At 39.8% G+C, this 22,469-nt stretch overlaps 1 protein-coding gene across 11 annotated transcripts in view; it reads left to right on the top strand.

Moving 5' to 3' along the window:
* GTDC1 (glycosyltransferase like domain containing 1) overlaps positions 1-22,469 on the top strand; it is a 192,966-nt gene that overhangs the window by 56,000 nt on the left and 114,497 nt on the right. For 10 of the 11 annotated variants that reach the window (XM_084289177.1, XM_084289180.1, XM_084289171.1 and 7 more), the window contains one exon: positions 961-1,171. The exons of the other annotated variant lie outside the window; for it this stretch is intronic. In XM_084289177.1, coding sequence (XP_084145303.1) covers positions 990-1,171 — 182 coding nt within the window. In that variant the 5' untranslated portion in view covers positions 961-989. The remainder of the gene's footprint in view (positions 1-960; positions 1,172-22,469) is intronic. 11 annotated transcript variants of the gene reach the window in all.

Raw genomic sequence — 22,469 nt, 5'->3', positions numbered from 1 at the left:
ACAACATGCAGCATCAAACAAGAAGCCCAAGCAAATAAGTTAGCGGAGAATCCTCCCCGGTCGGGGTATTTTGAGAAGGGAATCATCAGAGGGGCAGTCACGGATGGTAAATACTTTTCAGGGTTTTGTTTTCAGCATTTTGATTTGATGGTGCTGGTCAGAGCATCTGAGCAGCAGCTTTCCAGCACCCCAAGTGCGTGACTCATGAAACATGAGCAATAGTCACGGGGTTTTTGTCTTTCCCTTCACTTGGGGCAACACGTTTTGCTTCCTGTTTGTCAGCAGCCCCGTGGCTGAGTGTGTGAGAGCTTCCTTAAGCCGGCACTGTTGCTCTCTTCCAGCCATTTTGGAGCATTGCAAAATAACGTGGCTTGCATCTCCTCTGGGGTCTGAGCGTGTTCAGGGGATGCAGCAGAGCTCTGGGGTGCTCAGACTGCCTTTCCCAGGCAGTCCTTTGAGTCCCAGCCCTGGACAGCTTTGCCTGAAATGTGTTTGAGTTGTTCTTTAGCTTTTTCTACTTCAAATAAAAGGGCAAAACCTGTGTAAAAGTGAATAAAAGACATTTTATGGACATCTCCTCTAACCTGTTGAAGAATAATGCATTTATGAGTATGTAAAGTAAAGCTACTTCTAGATATTTGATTGAAAACAAAACAAATACCATATTTCTAAGTCCTGCATGTTTTGGTTCCTTTAAAATTTCAAATGGTACTTTGTAATGGTTGAAACTAGTAGGTATGATAATGTTGTCATTATAATTAAGTACCATTTTTTGAAGTAAACCTTTTAACCTAATATGAAGGATTAATTTCAAGGGAAAAATGAAGACTCTGTAAGGCCTTATGATACGTTTCTGTTTTTTCCAATATCCTTTTCTTAAAAACAAAGACAAACAACAAGCAAACAAACCAAAAACCTGGGTATTTCTAAAGTAAAATATTTCTCTGTTGTCATTTCCAGATTCCAGGCAGAAGCGAAGCAGCAGGAAGATGACCGTTCTTCTCATTGAAGCTTTTTATGGGGGCTCTCACAAGCAGCTGATGGATCTTCTTCAGGAAGAGCTGAAGGAGGAATGCGTGCTCTGTACCCTCCCTGCCAAGAAGTGGCACTGGAAAGCACGGACGGCTGCCCTTTATTTCATGCAGACAGTGCCAACAAATCCAAATTACAGGTAACACAGGCATTGAATAACCTCAAAGCTCAAAATACAGGCAGGCCTTCAACAAGGTCTCTTGAGCTGAATCTTCAGTTCTGTGCATGCAAGTGCGTATGTACAATATACAAATAGAGACTTGCAGCGGACAGTAACAAGTTGGTCTTCTTGCTCTGATTTCTTTGGGTATAAATATGGGAAACTACCACAGTGGTTTAGAGTTTCTTAAAATACTTTGGCTTGCATTCCTAGTCCTTTAAAGTCTCCAAGAATGCACACATATGGATATCTACTTATGTATAAATACATTTTATTTTAAAATTATTAAGTGATTTCAGAAATGAGGAAGGGCTTAAACTGTATTTCACTGATTAGGTTGAAAGATGGCACAGATGTGAACACTGCAAGTTTCCTTACTTGCCCTCCTAGTTTATCTATTAGCAAGTCTGATTTATCAGAGTGTACTGCTCCGGCTGACCTAGAGGATTAAACGGGTCATTTTATCTTAATGATTGTCCAGTTCTGTAACGTGCCAGCACCTGTAGATGTCAATTACATGTTTAAGTGGCAAATTTCTATCAGCTAGAACCTGGGCTGATAAAAGCAGACTATTTAGGTCAACAGATAGCTATCACGTAGTGAGAAGCAGTCACTCCAGAACCAAGCTGTCTTTAAAACCAGTAATTTTGTTTGCCCTACCTGATCAGTTGAGATGTGGTGAGATGATTGTGAGGCAGCGATGCTGTGCACAGTGCAGTGCATGCACCACTGGGGCGCACAGCACCGCACCACGGCCTCGGCTGTAAGTCAGCACCTGGCTGACTTTGCACCAGCATGGAGAGGCACTGAGACTTTTCAGCACAATCACCTGCTTTTCAGCCACAAAATTAACCTCAGCAGGGCTGCAGGTACACCTGAGTAAGCTAGTTAGGCTTTGCAGCTGGGTCTGTTTTTTGTTACTCCAGAAAGGAGCGAGTAGGCATCGTGGACCAGGGGAGGAATGTGATACTTTCAGGAGTAGATCTTGTGATGTTGAAGGCTGTGTTTAAACAGGGTTCCCCAACCCAGCATTCAGTCTGTTTTTGAATGCACACTGTATAAATGTCCACCTTTTCTCTTCCTGCTTCTGGCTTGCATTTCAAATAAGCTGCTGTTCCAAGCCAAACATTATAATTATTCTTCCCGTTTGTCTCGCGCAAGGCATTTATCGTTGGTTTCATCTTGCTTTTCTTTTGCAACAATTTTGTTTTGGAGGAGTATATATGACAAACTGTTATGTAAATTTGTCTTGTATCACAACCACATCCTCCAACGCATCGCAATGTTATCTGTGTTCCTTCAAGGTCAGCAGCCCAAGCTGTCCAGCACTAACTGTATTAAACTAATCAGACATCACTCATAGACATACACTTCATTAGTTTAACTTACAGTTACATTGACCCAAGATAACTTAACTCCAATTTGTCAAGTAACCCACATCTTGGGGAAGGGGGGGAATGACGATGACTTTCAAAAAGAAAAAAAAAAAAAAAAAAGAAAGGAAAAAAAAACAACCCAGCAGCTTGAAAACTCACTTGAAGTTAATAAACTTGCAATCTGTCATAGACTTATGTGCAAATATAACCTTTACTGACAACAAATAAATCTGATCAAACCAATAGTGCATCTTAAAGAGAAGAAAGCTTTTTTTCTTTGCTGATGCTGTTAGGGTTTGATTAGACAGAATCAGATAGTCAAAGTTCACAAAGATGCAGTATCTAAAAGAGGATATGAACCTTATCCTCAGCTGCAGGATAAAATTTTAGGAACAAGGGCTGATAGGACTGGTGAGAGGAAAACTGATTAGAGGTACCTTCTACTTTGCTTGCACATTTTTAATGTTTGTTTTGTAATTGAATGTTTCAAGTATTTTATTAAATTGGAAGCATAAATGCATCAGACTACAACCTAATGAGGCTGACTACTCTCTCCTACTAGAAAAACCATTGATTAAAATTAACATTGATTCTTTTATTTCTAGCTTGCTAGTAACCATTTAAGATCTGCTTCCCAGGCAGTAGTTTGCTTGTGAATATGAAATTATCAAACTGGCAGGAGTGCATGTTTTGAGTTACACATTTAAATATTTAAACCTTCTTGTGAGGTAGTGGGAAATAGCAAATCTACATTATTTACAACATTGACGTTATTTGTAGAACAAAAAAAAAATTCTTTCCCGAGTGATGTTTTTTAAATACGACATTTCATGAATACCTTGTTTCTGTTTGTGCATTTCGTGATACAGAAAGGTCACAAATATTTCAAGTGCAAACCTTCCTGGTAACTGAATTTTGCTCTTCCAGCTGTACTTTATTTCAAGCTGCTGGTTTGTGGGAGAAGTAATACTGATGCAAACTCTCTCGATAATTTTGCTCTGTATGTATACAATGTATGGCTGTATGCATACCTTTTAAAAGACAGATACTTCTGTTGATATGAGCTGGTTATGGGAAGAAGGCTGCCTTGTTCCTTTCCAAGTGAGGTTCGGTGCACTATGTAACAGCCTTAAAAAGTGCTTCTGAAGCAGAACACGAGCTGAACAATGATAGATGTTAAATTGAGATACTCTGCAGTGACCGGTGAGCTTGTGATGAACTTGCAAATAGTTATTTATTGGAGAACAGACGTGTACTCCCTCGAGCAAGACCCAGGGTGGGCAAGTTCCTGCTGCGAGCGGTGCAGCCGGTGTCTCGGTGTGCAGTGAGTGATGTTCCCCTGAAGAGCAAGGAGATCTACCCAGACTGTTGAAGGGAGTTATATTCTCACCCTTCAAGGGGAGCACACGTGTTTGGGAAGGTATCACAGACTTAGGATTTTGTCTGCAGCACTGCGCAGATTTATATTGCTTTCCTGACGCAGAGGCTGTGCTGTGTTTCTCCAGAAAATCTTCTTGTCTATTTTCATGGCTTCGTTGTGTGTTGTTAAACCGCCTCCCGTCTTCATTCATTTCCTTAAAGGAGGACGGATGCCCCGATGAGTACGGAAGATGAACCATGCAATGCGTGCCCTAAACTCAGCAGCCTGTAAGCAGCTTTTCTAGGTGGCATACATATGTAGCTGGTGAACCTGATGTGCTCAAATATAGAATGGGATGTACTAGAGCCACAGGGCGTTTCTTTGAGCTTTCTTGAATTGCCCTGCAGAGACTCACGTGATTTTTCCTCGCTGCCCTGATTGGAAAGGAGGTGTCAGTGTGAGGGCTGTGTTAGGACGAGGAGATGGATGCGCTTGGTCCAACTGCAGCTTTTCTGAGCCTCCTCCTGTCGGAAAGGGAGGAGACAAGGACTTCTGCAACTCATCTCTCCTTTCTACCACTTCCCTGCTATCTCTCTCTGAGTAGTAGGAGTGGGATGATTTTGTCTCTTCTCCAAATTTTTGGCTTCTGAGAAATTGTGAAATTGTTCCATGTAAGTTATGATGCAGTCCTGTGTTACGCTCCTTCGCCCCAGGAGTCAGAGCAATGCTGCCTTTCTAGGTGGCAATTTCCAAATTGTAGCATTTGAAACAGGCTGAAAAAGGGTAGTGTTACTGCCTGCTTTTTCTAGAAAACTTTTTTCCAGCAACCCCAGAATTTTGTTATCGGTTGAAGGAATATCAGCATCTTTATTCCATAAATTAGGGAGGTCCGGCACAGAGTCGTGACCTCCTCCATCAGGCTGCTCGCAGGCTGTGGAGCCGATGTGTTGTCTGCTTTGTCTCCCAGCTTGCTTCAGACAGCTTAAACTCTCTGATAAATGTAGATGTGTGATCTTGCTGAAAATTGTTTTCCATAGCACGTTATGACTTTTCACTGATTTGAGGAAATCTTTAACAAAAAAAAGATTTTTTTTTTTAGATATTTTTTTCCTTAGTTAAGGAAAGTTCTCAAATTTGGGAATATTATTAAAACATTTCATGAAAAAGTAAATATTATTTGTTTTTCTTTTTCCTGTAATTTTTATCTTAATTATCATGAAATAACTTACAAATTTAAAATAATAAAACAATCAACATGACACACAAGAAGAACACATTTTTGTTTTAATAAAGGCTATTCGCTGTAGAAAATGCAATCCAAATACAAAAAAGTTAAGAGTACAAGATTTTGATTTGAAAACATAAAAACTGAAATGCGTTGTAGCTTCCAGTTTGTTTTAATAGTACTGCTAAATTATTTTCAAAAAAAAAAAAATATATATATAGATATAAATATAAATACTATGTGTTACATTCAGTACTGCCCCCCAGGTAGCTGTTCATATGAATAAAGATTTTATTTGTAACAAACTCTTGCCCTGAAATACCTCTAGGGTAAATGTTAGTATATATATACCCCCTGATACTTGACAACTCTATTTTAAAGACAAACTCTATGCTTTTTACGTTTTAGAAAAGAGAAGAAAAATCATTGTTTCAATTAATAGAGCTCTGAAAAAAATTGAGGAGTGTGGTGGTGAGCAATGTATATCACATTCCAAGAGTATATAATGTAGATGTGTGTGTGTGTTGGTTTGTTTTGCTTTTTAAATAATATTTCAAGATTACCAGATTAAACGTTGTTTCAGATCTGCTGCTTTCATTCTGTTCTGTAAGGAAAAAAAAAAACAAGCATGCTTTATTATAGAGTTAATTCTTTGCTAAGTGACGAACTGGTGGTGTTGAATGTTGAACATTTTCTGATCGTGATCCTGTAATCTTGTATTCCAGTGAGTAATTCAGTGTACGAGCAATCCCACAGAAACATAACACAACTTGCATGGGCAAACATTAGTAAATTAGAGTACTTGGTACCTTCTAGATACATTATTTAAGAAAAAAAAAAAATACCTGTAAGTAGTAGTAAGTCCTGGGGAAGATGTTGAAGATTGGAATTGAAGCAAGGCAATCAAATTTCAGGCATTTCTTTTAAAGGTGAATACACAAATGCCCATTTGTGCTGGAACACTTCTGTCTTATGTCTTATGTCTGTATGTCAAATACGGGCATCTTCGGTGTGGGAAGAGGAATAATGTTCCCCACGTTAGCGGTTTTCCCAGCTTTTGGCCCGTGCAGGGGTCAGGTAATAAATAAATAGCGTGTGTAGTAGTATGTTAGTTTAATGAAATACAACCACATACCTAGAAAAATTTATACTTTGTACTTATTTTTGCATATTTGGTGGAGTGTTTGCTTCAGTATGTAGGTGAGTAAAGCTTGATCCTCATTTATGGTATCCCTTTTTTTTTTTTTTTTTCCTTTCTCACTGTGAATTTAAGAAGTGTGAGTGAGCGGTGTACTTCTGTCAGATTGACTTGGAGCATACTCCTAGAGAATAGGTTGGTGAACCATCTTTTGTACTTTGATCAGGTTACCCAAAGGGGCAGAGAAATAAGACGATTAAACAAAATAGCTGGTACCCCCTGAAGACAGAGCTTGGGTCCTGTCTTTGATAAAAAATAACATGGGTGTAACTTCCTCATTTCTGTAGCCTCGCTGGTGGGTACAAATCACAGTGTGCTTACCTTGCCGTAGGGATGTACCAGGGATCACAGATCCCCTTCATTTTAAGGGGCAAAGTTCTCTGACAGACGGCTGTAGGAGATGCTGCTTCATCCCGAGTTCCTCATTCACGCTCCCTAGCCGCATAAAGGGTCATTACTTCTTTCATTTCATTAGCGCTAAACTTGATTTCGTTTCTTCCTTTTTTATTTTTCTAGAAAAAAAAAATAAAAATCGGTTGAGTTCACCAAGGTTAGCTAACATGAGCTTGTGCAAACACATAGACATTCCTTCTGCCCACGCTTTGAACTAGCTGGTTGTGAGCTAGCGGCGCACCAGAAGGCCATATGGCCCTACCGGCGCCGTGTTGAGCCTCAACTAATAAGCCCTACCGAGATCCAAGACACAGGCACCGTGTACTGAGCTGAAACAACTTGGTGACTTCTGACCAGAGCTGGCTCCTGTCCAGCCAGCCTAGAGTGTATGCGAAGGGCACATGCGTCCATATGGAAGCGCACGAAGCTCCGCAGCGTGTCGCAGATGATCCCCTCCACTTTATAGCCCCGGATAATGGAGGTTGTCCCAGCCTGAATAAGGGGTGTGAATTCCTCTCTGCTGCGGAGAGCTTGGAGGCCATCTGATGCGGAGAGCGCGTCACGTGGGGACGTACGTGCAGAACGGGGCTTGGTGTTGTTAGCTTAATACCGCCCCAAATCTGTTCCGAAAACTTTGGAAAATGTTACCACTTAGAGTAAACTTCAGAAGAGTATAAAATCTAATGTATTTGAGAATTATTTTTATCAGAACGCTAGTATAAATCCATGCTTTGTTAAAGCTGACAAAAGAAAAAATCTGTTCGTTCTATTTTTTTTTCAATAGGTATTCAGTGTAAATTAAGGTTACTGCTCTGGTAAAAGGTTTAAATAAGGTCTCAGGACAGAGTCATTTCATATGTTGAATAACACCACTGCTGTGTTCTGTCCCTGCTTAGGACTAGACTGCTAAAATTTTACTTTCAGTATCCCAGAGAGGCTGCCGGAAAGTTTTCCTAAGTCGGTGAAGGAGGTGGGCTCTCCTTTGTTGGGCAGATTAATTACCTCGCTGCCGCGGCGCAGGGCAGCCAGAAGCAAAGTTCTGGCGTGTGAAGTCCTTGTGCACTGCAACGTTTTGAGAGTGAATGTTTTTATTCTTAGGTCTGGCTGTGTAAAACTGGGGGGGGACACACATGACACCCAGTGACAGCACCAAAAAATCTGTTGAGAAATGGGACAAATAATTTTGTAAGTAAACTACCTGAAATTTATTCAGGCAGACAGCAATATGATCTTAAACATTCACTTTGCATTAATCAACTTTGCCTCAGATAAAATCCTGGCAGATGGTAGCTATTCATTTTAAAAGTGACAGGTTTTCTTTACATTTTTTTTTTGGTGTGTAAACCCCCCACATGCACACTTCTCTCCAAAAAAGTTTAGTAGTATCGTTTGCCCGACGTGCGTTTTTCTCAACTACACTCCTGTTATTAAGCCGTTTCACAATTTGGATAGTTAAAAGGGGTTTTAGATGAATTTAAATCAAGGCTCCCTCCTTTGAAGTCAGTGGAAGTGTATATGATCTCAACTTCGGCACAAATAAGATGAGAATGATTAACACAATGCAACGAGAGGTGCGGGAGCGGGAAGTAAGCTAGTTGCGATTGGTGCATGATCTATAGACAGTGCTAATGCGAAATGGCAGTTGTCCGTTTGATGTGTAAAAGATTTGCTGAAATTCCAGAAAAATATTCTGATGAGACAATGAAAGAACAGTCTGTTTTTTCAAACTGTAGCATGTGTTTTTCCTTTATGTTCTCGAGTGCCTGGGGAAATCCTTATTTTTCTTTCTAAAATGAATTTTATGAATCACCTGGAGAATTGATATTTACATTGCTAGCAGTAAAATGTAATGAAATTGTGCATTATGATTCGGTATTTCTGCACTTAGGATTTTAATGAGTATTTTATCTGTCCTTTTAAATGGTTGCTGCGCATATATTTTATTTCTAGATTACTTATAGATTACATTTCTATTTTCAAATAACAAATATATACAGTACTATATTATGAAGAATATGATACTTTCTAGAATTCATTGTCATTTTAGTCTGTAACACTAATTTGATCTTCCAAGGGGAAGGAAACAGCTTTTGGTTTATATCTAATAAAGAGAAAAATCCTGATTTTTTTGTTGTTCTATGCTGTTTTTTTTCCTAATCTCTCTCTCTTTTTTTTTTTTTTTTTTTTTTTGTACCTATAAAACAAGTAATACAAATTTTGTCAGATACTTGGTTTGCACATGATTTGGATTTATTGCTTTATGTTCTGGTGTCATAAATAACTAGCTTTCTTAATGGGTACTTACAGCTCGGCTGAATTTTGTGAATTATTTATAATAAAAAAGAGATTTTATGTAATGCAAACTGTTTGTAGCCAAACAGTTTGGGAGAAGATCTCCATTAACACCGATGTTTTTTTTTCTTTTTGCAAGCGTTATCCTGACCCCCATGCACTGAAGGTCGCCTTTCTGTGAAACTCAGAGCGCCGCGCTTCAGGTTGCCAGGGCTGTTTCAGCTGCCAGACTACAGCTGCCCAAGAATTTGAGAATTTCGTTAGGAAGGTTAGTGTGGAGCCAACGTGAAGAGGAGCTGTAGACACGAGGGCTGCTGGCAGGAGGCATGTTGTGGTCAGATCTGCCGCGCGGAGCAGAGGCGCGAGGCAGCAGAGCATCTGGAGGGCCCCTGGACGTGACGTCCAGTTGTACCACGGGAGGTATCCTGGACTTGTCGTGGCAATGTTAAACCTTTCAGAAGCTGGAGGTTTCTAAATGGAATGCAGATGGGACGATTTAAAATATTTGTTCATATGGTCACTTCTCCCATCTCACAGTTTGTCACAGGATGTTTTTCTGGCAGCAGATTGCTACTTAAGGCTACTTAAGTGATGTAGGGAAAGAAAAGCCTTCAAAACAGGCTTTCTGAGCAGTTGCACTCTTCATGAATTTTACAACTGGTGTTGCTCAGCCCTGAGTGCTATCCTATTGCTTTCTTTTTTGTGTCAGCCAGTTCAGACCATGGGCTGCCATCAGGGCACCCCACATAGCACCAGCCCCCGCTCGCCTTTCCTACAGAGAATCCCACTGCCGTGGGCACCGACTTGGGTGTTTTGAGCTGGGAGGACAACCAGTAACTCCTACAGCTCGGTCACGCAGCTCTGGCGTGTTTGTTAGCATCTGCTGGGGTGCCCCAGAGTTGCAGTGTGCGTTTTGAACGCGCTGAGCCAGCCCTTGGGATACTGAAAGGCTAGGTAGGTCACTCCAGGGAATGTGCTGAAGGGTGTTTTCTGGGTTTATCTCCTCGATTCCTGTATGATTACAGCAGTTTACAGGATTGTAACCTGCACATAGCTACGTAGGCAGGTGATGGCTGTTAACACGTGCTGCAGCTTGGTAGGGCTGTGGGGAGGCTGCAGGGCGAAGCAGTGCTCCTGGGCCAACATCACGCGGCGCTTTATTCAGTGTCCCCTGCTTCTTGTGCACTCCACAAGAGGTGGCCTGAGTGCTTTAAATACTCTCCAGAAGCATCTCCTCCTGGTTTAGTTTCATCTAAAAAAATCCGGTTCATGGCATTGGAGACCACTCTGTTGAGAGCTGAGGTGCAGTAAGCGAGGGTGGTGGTCAGAGTCGCTCCATAAACGCTCTTCTGAATCAAACTGAAATGCTGATCTAAACCGACCCATAAAATACTTGACTTTGTGATTTGTGATGCTGTTAATAAGTATGCAGCATATACCTAGCCTGTAGTTTGATTATATGCCAAATGACGGTGCGTTGGACTGCATTAAATTTAATACGGACTTCTGACTCCTCCAAACTGTAGTTTGATCAATTTGTTGCCTCCTCCTCCTCCCTCTTACGCTAGTAAGCCCAAGTGTCTTGGGAATGATACCTGATATCGGTATGCTTTGATTTATTATGATGATTAATTTACCCTCCCTTGGAAAAAAAAAAAAAAAAGAACCTAAGTAGATTCTGTCTATTCATTTGAATATCTTTGACAAATAGTAAGCAACCAAAAGGCTTTTCTTCTTATTGTATAATGAATTTTTTTTTGCAATCTCCTTATTTTCTTGGACACTATTTTCCCTTTCTTGCCTCCGTCCTTTGTCCCTGTCTTTTCCTCCCTCCCTCCTGCACATATATTCTGACGGTCCAGTGGACACAGTCACTTTAAAGAATGCTTTCCATTTCAGAGCACTAATTTTTTTATTGTTTATGTTTATAACCTTGCCGACTTGTTCATCATTTTTTGGTTTAGCTCTCTTAATTTTACTTGTTGCGCAGTAGACCTTATGTTTCTGTATAATAGCAACTTTAAGAAAGAATGAAGGAAAGAACACCAGGCAGAACATCAAAAGTAGATACTTGATTTTATTTTTTTTCACATGGCTTACTGGAAGAATTTATACCTGTTATCAATACAGTTTCTAGTAATTACTAAGAGGAAAGATATATCTAGAGTGGGCCTAACATTTCTCTCATACCTATTTCACTGACATAACTATTTACAATGTTTAATGATTTATAAAAAGGTTAAAAAAAATGCCCCAAATGTAAATTATTCTAAAAAAGCAGTAGAAAATTTATTTCAACTATTTTCTTTTGTTGTTGCAGCTAAGTAGTATTCCTGCTATGAGTCTTGCGAATGTGTATTTTCTTTGAGTGATTTTTTTTAACATAATGTATTTTGCATATAATGAAGATGTGTGTCTGTTTGGAATGTGGAAAGATCTTTCCCATGGAGTATTATATGAAGTCATTTTTGAATGCATATAATGCTATGTATGTTACATATGGGTGAATTAAAAAAAATGGAGAGGAGTAATTCGAGAATATCTGCAATTTTTATTTATGTAAAAGAATATCCCATTTTTAATTAAAGATGGAATTTAAGAATGATAAATGGGACCATTATCTAGTAGCAGTTAGTTTGCAGGCATTTTTTCTTACTGTTCTGCAGAGTGCTGCAGGTTTGACAGTGCCTTTGGCTTTTGTGAGCAAAATGCATTTCATACTTGTGACAGAACAGTTGTAACTCACTAAACATGAAACAGTTATCATACATAGCGACATCTCTATGTTTAAACCCTGAGGAACAGAATTATTTTAAACTGTGCATATGCAGAAATTTCCTGGTAATCAATTTTATTAAAAACATAGCAGCAGCTAAAAATTTTATATGCCAAATGCATTTGGAAAAATAGCACTAAAGATACTAAAATTATGCAAGAAGATGAGATGAATTTCTGGAGAAACTGTAATGAAAAAGTTATCTTTTATTTTATTTATTTTGTTTTGGAGGGAAGTGATTCCTAAATTAACTTTAGGACGTGAATTTCTCTTGTTATAGCTGTCCTGTAATAAATTGTAGATGAGCCAAAATTAGATGTTATTTCTGAAGGAACTACGCTACATCATAGTGTTTACAGTGCCAGACATAACTTCTGTCTGCCTTGTAGCCATTGACAAAAAAGGAATGTGTGCTTTAGCCCTGTTTTCCTTCAAGTATGTCCAGTTCATCCTGACACTGGCAGAGGCTGATGCAGTTAATAGGTAAAGTGGTGATGGGCAAGGAGAGCAGGGGTTCCCCACAACCAGCCTCACTATTTTGCTGTGTTTGGCAAAATTATTTTTGTCTTTGGTACTAGACTAGTCTTTTTCTTTTTTTGACTTTAGGATGGAAAGAGCAGCCTCTAAATGATTTTTTTTTTTAATCAGCGCCCTGAAAATCAGTAGATGCTTTGGGAGGAACTTGAGCTTGCCATTGGGCATGATGCACCTCTTTGTATGACCTGTGGTTATCCCAGGAGCAATTAGCAACTTCATGTCTGCCCTGGTATCGTACAGGACATGCTGAATGACCCTGCTCTTTTCTCCTTTTCTCTCTGTTACTTTCATAAAACATCAATATTCAGACTGGGAGAGAATTTTGTTTGCCTAGGGTCCTCTAGAACGAACCTTTGTCTTTACAAGGTTGCTTTTGATGATGCCTTCAAGATACCCATCAAGAACCCTGTGTGGAAGTGGACTCGGTTACAGAGCTGTCTTCTCTAGACCTAACGTCACCGTCTACTCAAGTTTATATGGGTTGAATCTGGTTTACGGTAGTGCTTACTCTTACGAGATTTCATGAAGGCCCTCGCAGAGGACCTTGTGGCCTCAAGCTACTTTTGAATCAGACTTCAGGAGTTTCTGTGGCTCTTGAGGTGTTCAGGTCTTAAGTGCTTTAAACACAGATCTCAGGTCTTACCCCAAACTGAAGATCATAAGGAAGATGTCATAGAGAGAAGTTTCAAAACAGGACACTTCTAAAACACTGTTTTCCAGCATTAACAGATGTCATAGACATTGTGAATTGCATGGGGTCTCTGGGGTTCAGTCATATTAGAAGACAAGATTTATGGTGTCTCTGGCAGGCATTTTCCAAAGGACTGTTCTTCAATTATATTTTTTATGCACATGGTTCAGTTTTCTTAGATACTGAAGGATCTAATAGCTTTCCCCTGCCTTCAAGAGATCCCTTGGTGGGTGCAACACCAACATGTTCAGAGCTTGGGTGGAGGAGTGTTTGAGTTGCTTGCTTGCTTCCTGCATTTTTAGGCTGTGTGAAGCATATTTCAGCTGTTGGGATGAAGCTCAGCAGCTGTTCTGCAAGCTCCTAACAAAACAGGGGCCTGAATTTTCTTATCTCCGACATCTGCCGCTGACCACAGATGTTGCTGGGGCTCTGCACTTCTCTTAGCCAGTAGTCTTTGCATTACGTGATCGAAATATAGTAATAACGGGAATGTGTTTTTAGGGGATGAGATAGTAGTCAAAGATAATACTGTTGCCTATTAATTGCTTGACTATGAGTGAATCATGAAGAGGAAGGTACAAAACCTGAGTGTGCATCACTTTGGTATTTGCCTTCCCCTTATGTCTTTAGCTCACCCTAGCGCAGTACATTTTGGACTATACGTGTGTTCATTTCTTTTGATTTCCACCCCAGCACGTGATGTGGAATTTAAAACTGTACCTTTATTAACTCTTGTTTGTAGTATCTCTGATGTTGTCTCTAAAATATCAGTGTTACAAGGGGGTTGTAATGCGAGCTGTGGTGCATTTTAGGTAGAGGATTTCGTCTCTCTGCAGATTGCCAGTATTAAGTGCCAGACCATGCAAGCAGCCTTCTGACCACAAAGCCTGACCACGCTCAGTCTATTAGCTGTACTCCAGAAGTATTTGTTTAGTTTTCCCTCAGATGGATAACCAATATGGAACATTCTGTCCACAGAAGTCTTATTAAAGAGGTTAGAGCATCCTGCTAATTAGGAAAAACTAATTAGGCAGATTGTTGCGCCTGTAACCAGAACTTCATATTTTAATGGATTTGAAATGTGGTGTATTTATTTTTCCTATTGTAAAAAACACTTTTCTTTTAAATGTTTGGAAATACTCTTCTTGAGGAGATTACTCAGAGTGAGAAAGCAGCAATGTTCTAATTTTTTAATTTATTAAATAAGCTTTTGACGAATATATGCTGTAAAATTGATGAAATCATTAATTAATTCCAGAATTGCAGCAACCAAAACTATTTTGTCTATTACCTTTCTCTTGGTAGATTGAAAATTTCTAATTGCCCCAAAGAGGAGCTGAAACAAGTTCATAGGAAGGAGCAGTGTAGTTTGTGGCTGCAGTAAAATTAGGCTTAGGTGGTACACACATTCAGCAATGATTCTTTGTCTCCTTCACTCTAAATTTCATTAGCTGTTCTTTCTCTGAGTTTTGGGAAGTTTTTTATGTTTAAAACCGAACTGAACTGATTTGCGAGTGTCGTGGCAGTGCTGTTTTGGACTTTCATTGTGTACAAACTGGAACCTGAAAATCAGCCCGTCCTCGGTTGTGGTGTGACCTGGAAGCAAGACGCTAGGCGTTGGTTGACTTTTCAAGGTCTGCGTCTGAATTCCTGGCAGCGGCTGCGTTTGGGTACAGATGACTGGTGCTGAGGCATTCGCTTCATTTGCAGGGTGCCACGTGGAAAGCAAGGGATGTTTGTGACTGGGGGGAGAAGATCTGACTCGAGATGCACTTTGCTATATTGGAGATGGATTGCTCTTTAATGGCTACTTTTGAACATTTTCCCAGCTACACCCAGCTCTGAACTTTAATTAGGATTAGCATTTTTTCAAACTTGTCAGTCTGTGTTTTGTGAAATGCCTTGGCTTGTGGAGAAGCCACGTAGCCAGGAGCTGTGGGCAGTAACCTTGCAAAAGGCTTGCAAGACTTGTTTCTCTGCTGTCAGCCTCTGCCACCACCAGACCTTCTATATTTGCAGGACTGTCAGCTCTGGCTTTGGCAAGTCAGATTTGTGTTCAGCATCTCTGATGACCTGTAGATTTGCACCCTTTCATGTTTCTGCAGTTTAGTCTTTAGCATAAAATCTGGTCTATTATCAACCAGACAGGTCTAGGTAGTTAGCATGATGTCATGTCTCTTAAGCAGTTTATGGAACAAGGATAAAATTAATGGCAATAAATATTTTAGATTGTTTTTGTTTGGCTTCTTAAGCAAAATAGTTTCTTTAGGTGAGAGGTTATTTTGCATGTGATTCTGCTGTATGATGTATCGGTGGTTTTAGTACATAGGATGCTTCATGTCATAGGTTGAAATTGCTACTTGCAGTTAATAGCTCTGCAGATTCTTGTTTATTTACCAGTCATTCCTCTGAAGTGGATGACTCATTTAGCTTTCGGTGACTGGAGGTATTCTGGTCCTCCATATAATACATATGCATACATATTTTTACTGTTAAGAGCCACAAGATTGCTTCTTTTTCCCCTGCACCATGTCTTGTTTCGTTGGGTAATATAGAGAAAGTGGATCGGAGGGGGGTAGCAAAAGAGAAGGGCATATTGTTGGACATGATTGTGGTGCAAAGAGCCTGCTCTGTCCCCAGCCCTGACTCCACCTGGGATGTGCGGTGCTGTCCCTTTGTCGTGGGCCTGAGGAGGCTGGAGCTGGCAGGGCAGTGCGGGGAGAGAGGTCCTGCTTCGTGGACATGGGTATCCATTAGTTTAGGGTCTTCTTTGCCATTCAGAAGGCAGAATAACTGCCCTGCCTCATCCATGCTTCAGGGTTTTGGTGTTGGGGGAGAGCAGTTCTGTTCTTCCCAGTAAGCTTTTGTTGTGTGGCTGATCCTCTGTGTTTTATTTGGCTTTTTAACAGCATTGGAAGTTATTTGCAGGCACCGCTTGCAGACCAGTTTGCAGATGACTCCAGCTTAGTTCATCTTGGCTTTCCACGCTCCTTCCCTTTCTGTGTTTTGCCATGCTCTGACATTTTAACTGTCACTGGCCTTTCCTCCTGGCATTTCAGGCTGTGCATCCTTCCCTCTGACATTGCACATGTCCTGGTAGAAGTCTATTGCAGAGATGCAGGCTCTGGATTTGCCAGCAGCTGGGCATTTCTGTATCAACAGTCAGCGTTCAATCATGTTGCCTTGAGATCTAAATAAATTTGCATTTATCTGAATAAATCTGGATGTTTTGAACCTTGACTCTCTAATGCTTCATGCTCGGGTATTTTTCTGCATTGTCAAGGAGGATGACTGTAGTAAAACCATGAGCTGATTACTCCTTCTAGTAGATAATAATTTCTTAATGCGGGAGGGGTATTAGGAAGAATAGATAGTCTTGGAAGAGTCTTTGTGGAATAAAGCTTAAGCACCACAGCAATAGGATGTGCAGTCCCCTTCATGCTGGGTCAGACGTAGCTTGGCTGTTGTGGGACAGATGGGCTGACACCAAAGGACAAAAATGATGTAGGTTCTAGAAAACAAAAAACATACAGGGGCTCTACTATTTTGAAAAAAATCTTGTTGCTTATCAAGGTGCGTTGTCACGCTTGGATTTCAGGTGTGCGGAGCTCAATTACAGCCGGGCCCCAGGCCCGTGTAGACATGTCTGGAGGAACAATGTCTGGACCTCCTTCCTCATGGTTTCCCCCATGCCACGTGTGTGTCTTACAGTATTTCTGTGGCAAATGACTCTGAGTCACGGGTCGGGCTTGAAATTTAACAGCTTGAAATTCACCTAGCTTGCACCGAGCAGTGCTGTGGCCTGCTGCTGGGCAGCGGGGCGGCGCTGAGGGGCCACGGTCTGCAGGGCTGGTGCTGAGGGGCAGATACCTACACCCGGGCTCCTCTTCACATCCAGCATCGCCCTAAACCCCCATTTGCAGCCAGGACACCACGTGGTGGTGGCTTCCTCCTCACCAACAATACTGAAAAGAGAAACTAAGATTTTGGGGGGTAAGGTTTATTGAAATTTCCACAGCATGCCAAAATAGGTTTTTATTAATAGGACTTAGCCTTGTGAGACAATGCCTTGTAAAAGTATTTCATTTAAGTATTTTTTTTTGGTAAAAGTTTTTCCTGGAGTAGGTAACTGAGAGCAAGACAAGATGCTGCAAGAAAAGCCTGTGTTTTATGAGGTGCTCCAAAGGCACGGTGATCCAGGGGATGTTTGTGAGGAGGACAGTGAGAGTGAGAAGGACAGGAATGGCTGGCTTTTCTTGGGTGCTGAATTTTACTTTATTTATTTTAAAAATGTTAATATTGATCCGTGATAGTATATTACCGAAAGTTCAGTTTTCCTAAATCTGGTTGATGGACTCTAGAAGAGCTCTCGTGTCATTCCTTGCAGCTTCTCCCCCACTTAAAATTTTGTGAGATGCTTTCATTACGAAAGCCATTGAATTTAAGATTTTTCCTGTCATGTCATATGAATGTGTTTTTGCCATAGTGGCACTTGCCCGTTTTGGATTATTTTCTGCCTATGAATATTATGTGATTTCTTGTTAAAGTGAATGACAAGATGATGTATGACATACTTGAGATGGTATTGAGCAGAGTCTAGTTGGAAAATTGCAGTGATAATTTTCTTTTTACATCTCAAACTTAAACGCCATTGAGGAAAAAAAAAAAAAGTGTAACAGACAACTCAAGAAAAGCATAAGGGGAAACCTTGAAAAATTACAGGGAAATTTCCATAACAGATACACTAGTAATGCTGGTTTAATAATGATTTCCTGTCATGAACTATTTTTATCATATGCCTGCTCTCTGACGTGGCATTCTATTTAACATTTTTGAGAGCCATGTTTTAATCAGATTAAGCTCAAGGAAACCGATAGGTATCTGCTTGGCTCATGGCTTCTGCTTCTGTTTCTTATTTAGTCACAAGACTATTGTTGCTGGAATCTTTTAAAGCACATTTTGCTTCAGCTGCAGCAGGCGTGCAGCTTACCCTGCGCGAGCCTGACGATGGTGTGCCAGTGATTTTCATGATATATGCGCAGGGTGCACCGTGGAATTATTTTGTAAATTAAAGAAGACTGATACAAACTGTTTCTTTTCCTCATGTGATTAAATAGCCAAAAATAGCAATCTATTTTTAGGCTCAAGCCCAGTAATGTTTCTTAGGAGCAAACTAACCAAAATCAGTGTGCTGGGAAAGGCTGATAATGAATAGTACTGCATTCTAGTCCACTTATGTAAAACAAAAACGCCTAATAAAACCGTGGATGTTCTTGAATCATTTTATATAGTGTGCAACATTAATAGTACTTTCCATACAGGAGATGTCACAAGGATAAAATATAAATGCATGCATTTTTAACTTTGATATTTTCATGTTCTTTAGTCAGTAAATTAGACTCAGCAGAAAAGTTTGTGAGCAGAATTCTCAGTTAGATGCTCCAATGTTGGACATGTCCAAAATGATCAGAAAAGGTGCTGTATGACATTGGGGATTATCGGTAGTGCTTAAACTAGTGCCTTTAGCACCTCATTAGATGCTCTGGGTGTTTTGGACCATGGGGGAGCATGAGCAGAATCACTGTTAAAAAGCTCCATCTATACAAGCTTTTCTAATTTCCAGAACAACAACAAAAAAAATTATTAAATTTCTAATGACCTTTTTTGTCTGTTGCAAATACAGATTATTTTTTTTTTCTGCCCACACGATAGAGGCTGTATTCAACAGCTTGGTTCGTATTGTATTTCCTTGATGTATTATTTATTTGGTTGACGTGCTAGAAATCTGCGAGTCTAAGAATTAATAAAGGTTATTAGTTACTTTCCATAATAAAATTAGCTGACCTTTAAATAAGAGTGTTATACAGGGGATCTCTAAGTGGAAAAATGACAGAATGCATTTTTAATATGGTGACCATTTCTATTACTATATTTTACAGCCACAGCATAGAATTATACCTGTTATGATGCTCTTGACTGTGTATTTGCAGACAGCAATGGATAAAGTGTTTTTTTTTTGTATTCCAGACAGGATTTAACCCTTTGGTAATAGCTTATGTTTGTCTTATATTTGGTAACATTTCAACAATCAGGAAAAATGAAGACGCAACTTAATGTTCTGAGAATGAATGTCCTCTGGAAAGAGCAGCAATGGGAGTTTGCTGTGGTTTTCATTACGCATGATTATATGCAGATTCCTTCAGAGCTCTAACAGACTGCCTTCGCTTGCTATCAGGCGTACGTGATGAACGCCCCTCAGCTGGTCAGATGCTGTGCACCGTATCAGCATGCTAGTAGATGTTAATCTTTCTAGTGACTGAATTCATCTCCCAGTTTAGGCAGAGACTTGTTGTAAAATGCAATATTGCACGTGAAGGTTGCGTTCACACCTTCTGTTTTTAACTTGGGAATGGGCTACACCTCAGGCAGGTTTCTTAAAGTAGTTATTAAAGCAAACTTCCCGAATCATTTTTGTACTATCAGCTAATGCAGGGCTTATGCTGAACAATGGCATCGATAATTGTGTGATTATCTGGAAGAGATCTTACAGATACTCAAAGGATGCTCTGTATTTTTCTTGTGATTTCTGAAACTTTGACAATATATGCAATGCTTATTTTATAGCTTGGATTTCAGGTGAACTTAAATACAGCACCGCAAGCAAATCTGTAGTTTTTCAAATTTTGACTAGGTCTTAAAACATTTGTTGAAATCCTTACAAGATATTCTGCTATTTGTAGCATCATATAGGTCTGTCTCCCCATCTGTCTCTGTTTTTCATGACGACGAGGCTCTGGTACATTTTTTTACACTTTCGTACTTATTCATTGAGCCCACTGTAATGCTGTTTCTATCATAGTTATTCGTCCAACAGCTTTTATTGATCATTTGTGATAAAATAAAAGATTTTTTTCATAGGGAAGAGTTTAACTAGCAATCAGTTAATTCAGTTTAATTACATTTAGTTTTATATACTAGGAAAACTAATGTAATCAGAACCCATTTATGTGCTATTAAATAAATAAATTAGTAACATAATGCGGTGCCAAAACCTTAGGAACACTGAAAAAAATATTCTCACTGAATTATTTGCTGTTAGGCCGTATTTATTAAGAAATTCATGCAACTTTTATATTTTAAATGTAGCTACTCATCTAAGGTTCAGATTCCCTACAAATAAATCCTTATTTAACAGGATATCCCTGAGACTTTTTTTTTTTTTTATTATTGGCAGCCTGACTAAAATAGTCTCATCTGGTTTAACTAAAATCTTTGCATTACTTGGCAGTGGTTTCTTTTGTACGTGGTGCTTAGAGCTCATTGAAGCTCAAATGGTACAGGAAATGCAAATCATGCAAATCATCCTCACGCTGACGATGTACAGTGGCGTGATTGAGCAGCAGTACGTATGGCTCGTGGGCTGACCACATGAAAGAAGTCATTTAAAGACCAGATGAGCCAAAGCTGGGTTAAGTTAGACTATGTGTGAGCTTCAAAGCTTATAGAATAGCATCCTTTTTAAAAATAAATTTATTTTATTAATAACACCTGCACCGAGTTCTTAAACAGTGAGAACATATAGGGATGAACATTACATTAAATATATGCCATACTTAAATCAGAAGGGCAAAATTGTTATTTTTGCAGAAATTCAGGTATGCATTCCTGTCCGTAGAAGCAGACCACAATCTAATAGACTGCAACAAAGTCCCGTTCATTTGTTGTGCATAAAAGCCCAACTCTTCTCTCCCTTTCAGGTAAAAATGAAAATAAATGGAAGATGAAAGGGAATTCTGGTCTGCGCAGAAGGGTTAAGAACAGGCTTTCTGTAAGTGCTTGGGAGTTGAGAGAAGAGGGCGATTGAGTGCTTTCTGTTATTAAAGACTGCATAGGATTTCAAGGGTAACTTAGACAAAAATCCTGCATATTTTTTTCCATCTGTCTGAAGAGCTGCTCTTGTACTTTTGGGGCTGTATTTAGTAGGGTCGAGCCGTAGCTGCTCTGTGTAACTCCGGACCCTGAGCCTGGTGCTGGTTTGGAGAGCAGCTGTGTGTAAACCTTGGGCTTTCTTTTGGGTTCAGCCTAATCCAGTGACTCTTGTGAGACAGGCGTGCAAAAACTGATGTGTGCAACCTGAGAAAGAGAGTGGGTAAGAATTGCTAATAGAGTAATAAGCATTTCTCATATTAAATTTGCAATAAAAAGAGTGGATGGCATTTTTTTTAAAGACATCATTACCTAATCCTACCACTGTTAATACTCAACTTGGGTGGCTGTTTTGCTTCTAGTAAGAGTCTTATTTCCCTTTTTTTTTTTTATACGGCCCTCATCTGCTTTTCTTTGTTGTTTTGATGTTTTTAAAAGTTGAGATTCATTCAAATAATGTAACTTGACACAAAGCTGGGAAATGTCAACCTTGAACTGTTTCTGTGTAATGTTTAATTTTTACTTGAAACAGTAGCCCTAAGGTGGTCTGCTGTGGGACAGTTCAGGACACTGCACTGTGTAATCCCCAATGGGTGTAATTTTTTATATTCTTTCACAAATGCCCTGCTCCTCCTTCAATACATGTAATTTGTCCAAGCACAGGAGCAAGAAGGAAGAAAGAATATAAGTTTTTATACTTCCTCTACTGGCTTGCATCAATCCACAGGTCCCGCAGAAAGAGGGAGAGGGAGATTTCCCATATATTCTTTTTTTAAAAACAGACAAAAATGACCTTAATGCATTCTTTTCTTTACTACCACATATGAAGTCTAGATGAGAACGTCCCCCTCTTGGTGTGCCTGCAGGCTGGGGTGGCTCCCGCTGTGCTGAGCACCTCTGGGTGGTGGTCACAGGGCCAAGTTGGAGGTTTGGGTTTAGCCAGGAATGGTCACATTTCCCCTTTTGCGTGTGCTTGTTAATTTCTTTTTAAGAAAAGAAAGAAAAGTGGATGAACAGATGACATCTTGAAATCGTCTCAAGATGCTGCAGAAAGGAACAAGGTAAATGAATGCTGTTTTCTTGAGCCAGGTATTGGAGTTATCTCCTACGGCAGACCCTTGTGAGACTGCATCTGGGCTTCAGAGGCATCGTTGTATGTCCAGCACACACATAGTGTTTTAATTGAGGAAGGCATTAAAATCACAGATAATAATAAATTATCTCTTACACTCAGCGCGAGAAATAGCAAGATGCAGGAGCTAACAAAGAAAATAGAACAGAAATCGTGCTAGTTTTTTTTCCCTAATAATTTCATGTAATTTAATATCCATTTCAGTGTTTGACAGGAAGTAGAGATTGCTTAAATATCTGTACCTAAGAGCACAGGGCTGTGTAAAGATCTTTGAATTTTAAAGTTAATTTGTTTCATCCAGCACTATGTAGAGATATATACAGAAAATTAATCCCATATGATTGTGCAACTACCAATGGTCCAGAACTCTT

Source organism: Netta rufina (assembly GCF_964035555.1).
Source record: "Netta rufina genome assembly, chromosome: 6".
Classification (NCBI taxonomy): domain Eukaryota; kingdom Metazoa; phylum Chordata; class Aves; order Anseriformes; family Anatidae; genus Netta; species Netta rufina.
Note: the sequence above shows the minus strand (reverse complement) of the source record. Positions and strands in the feature narration are given on the sequence as shown.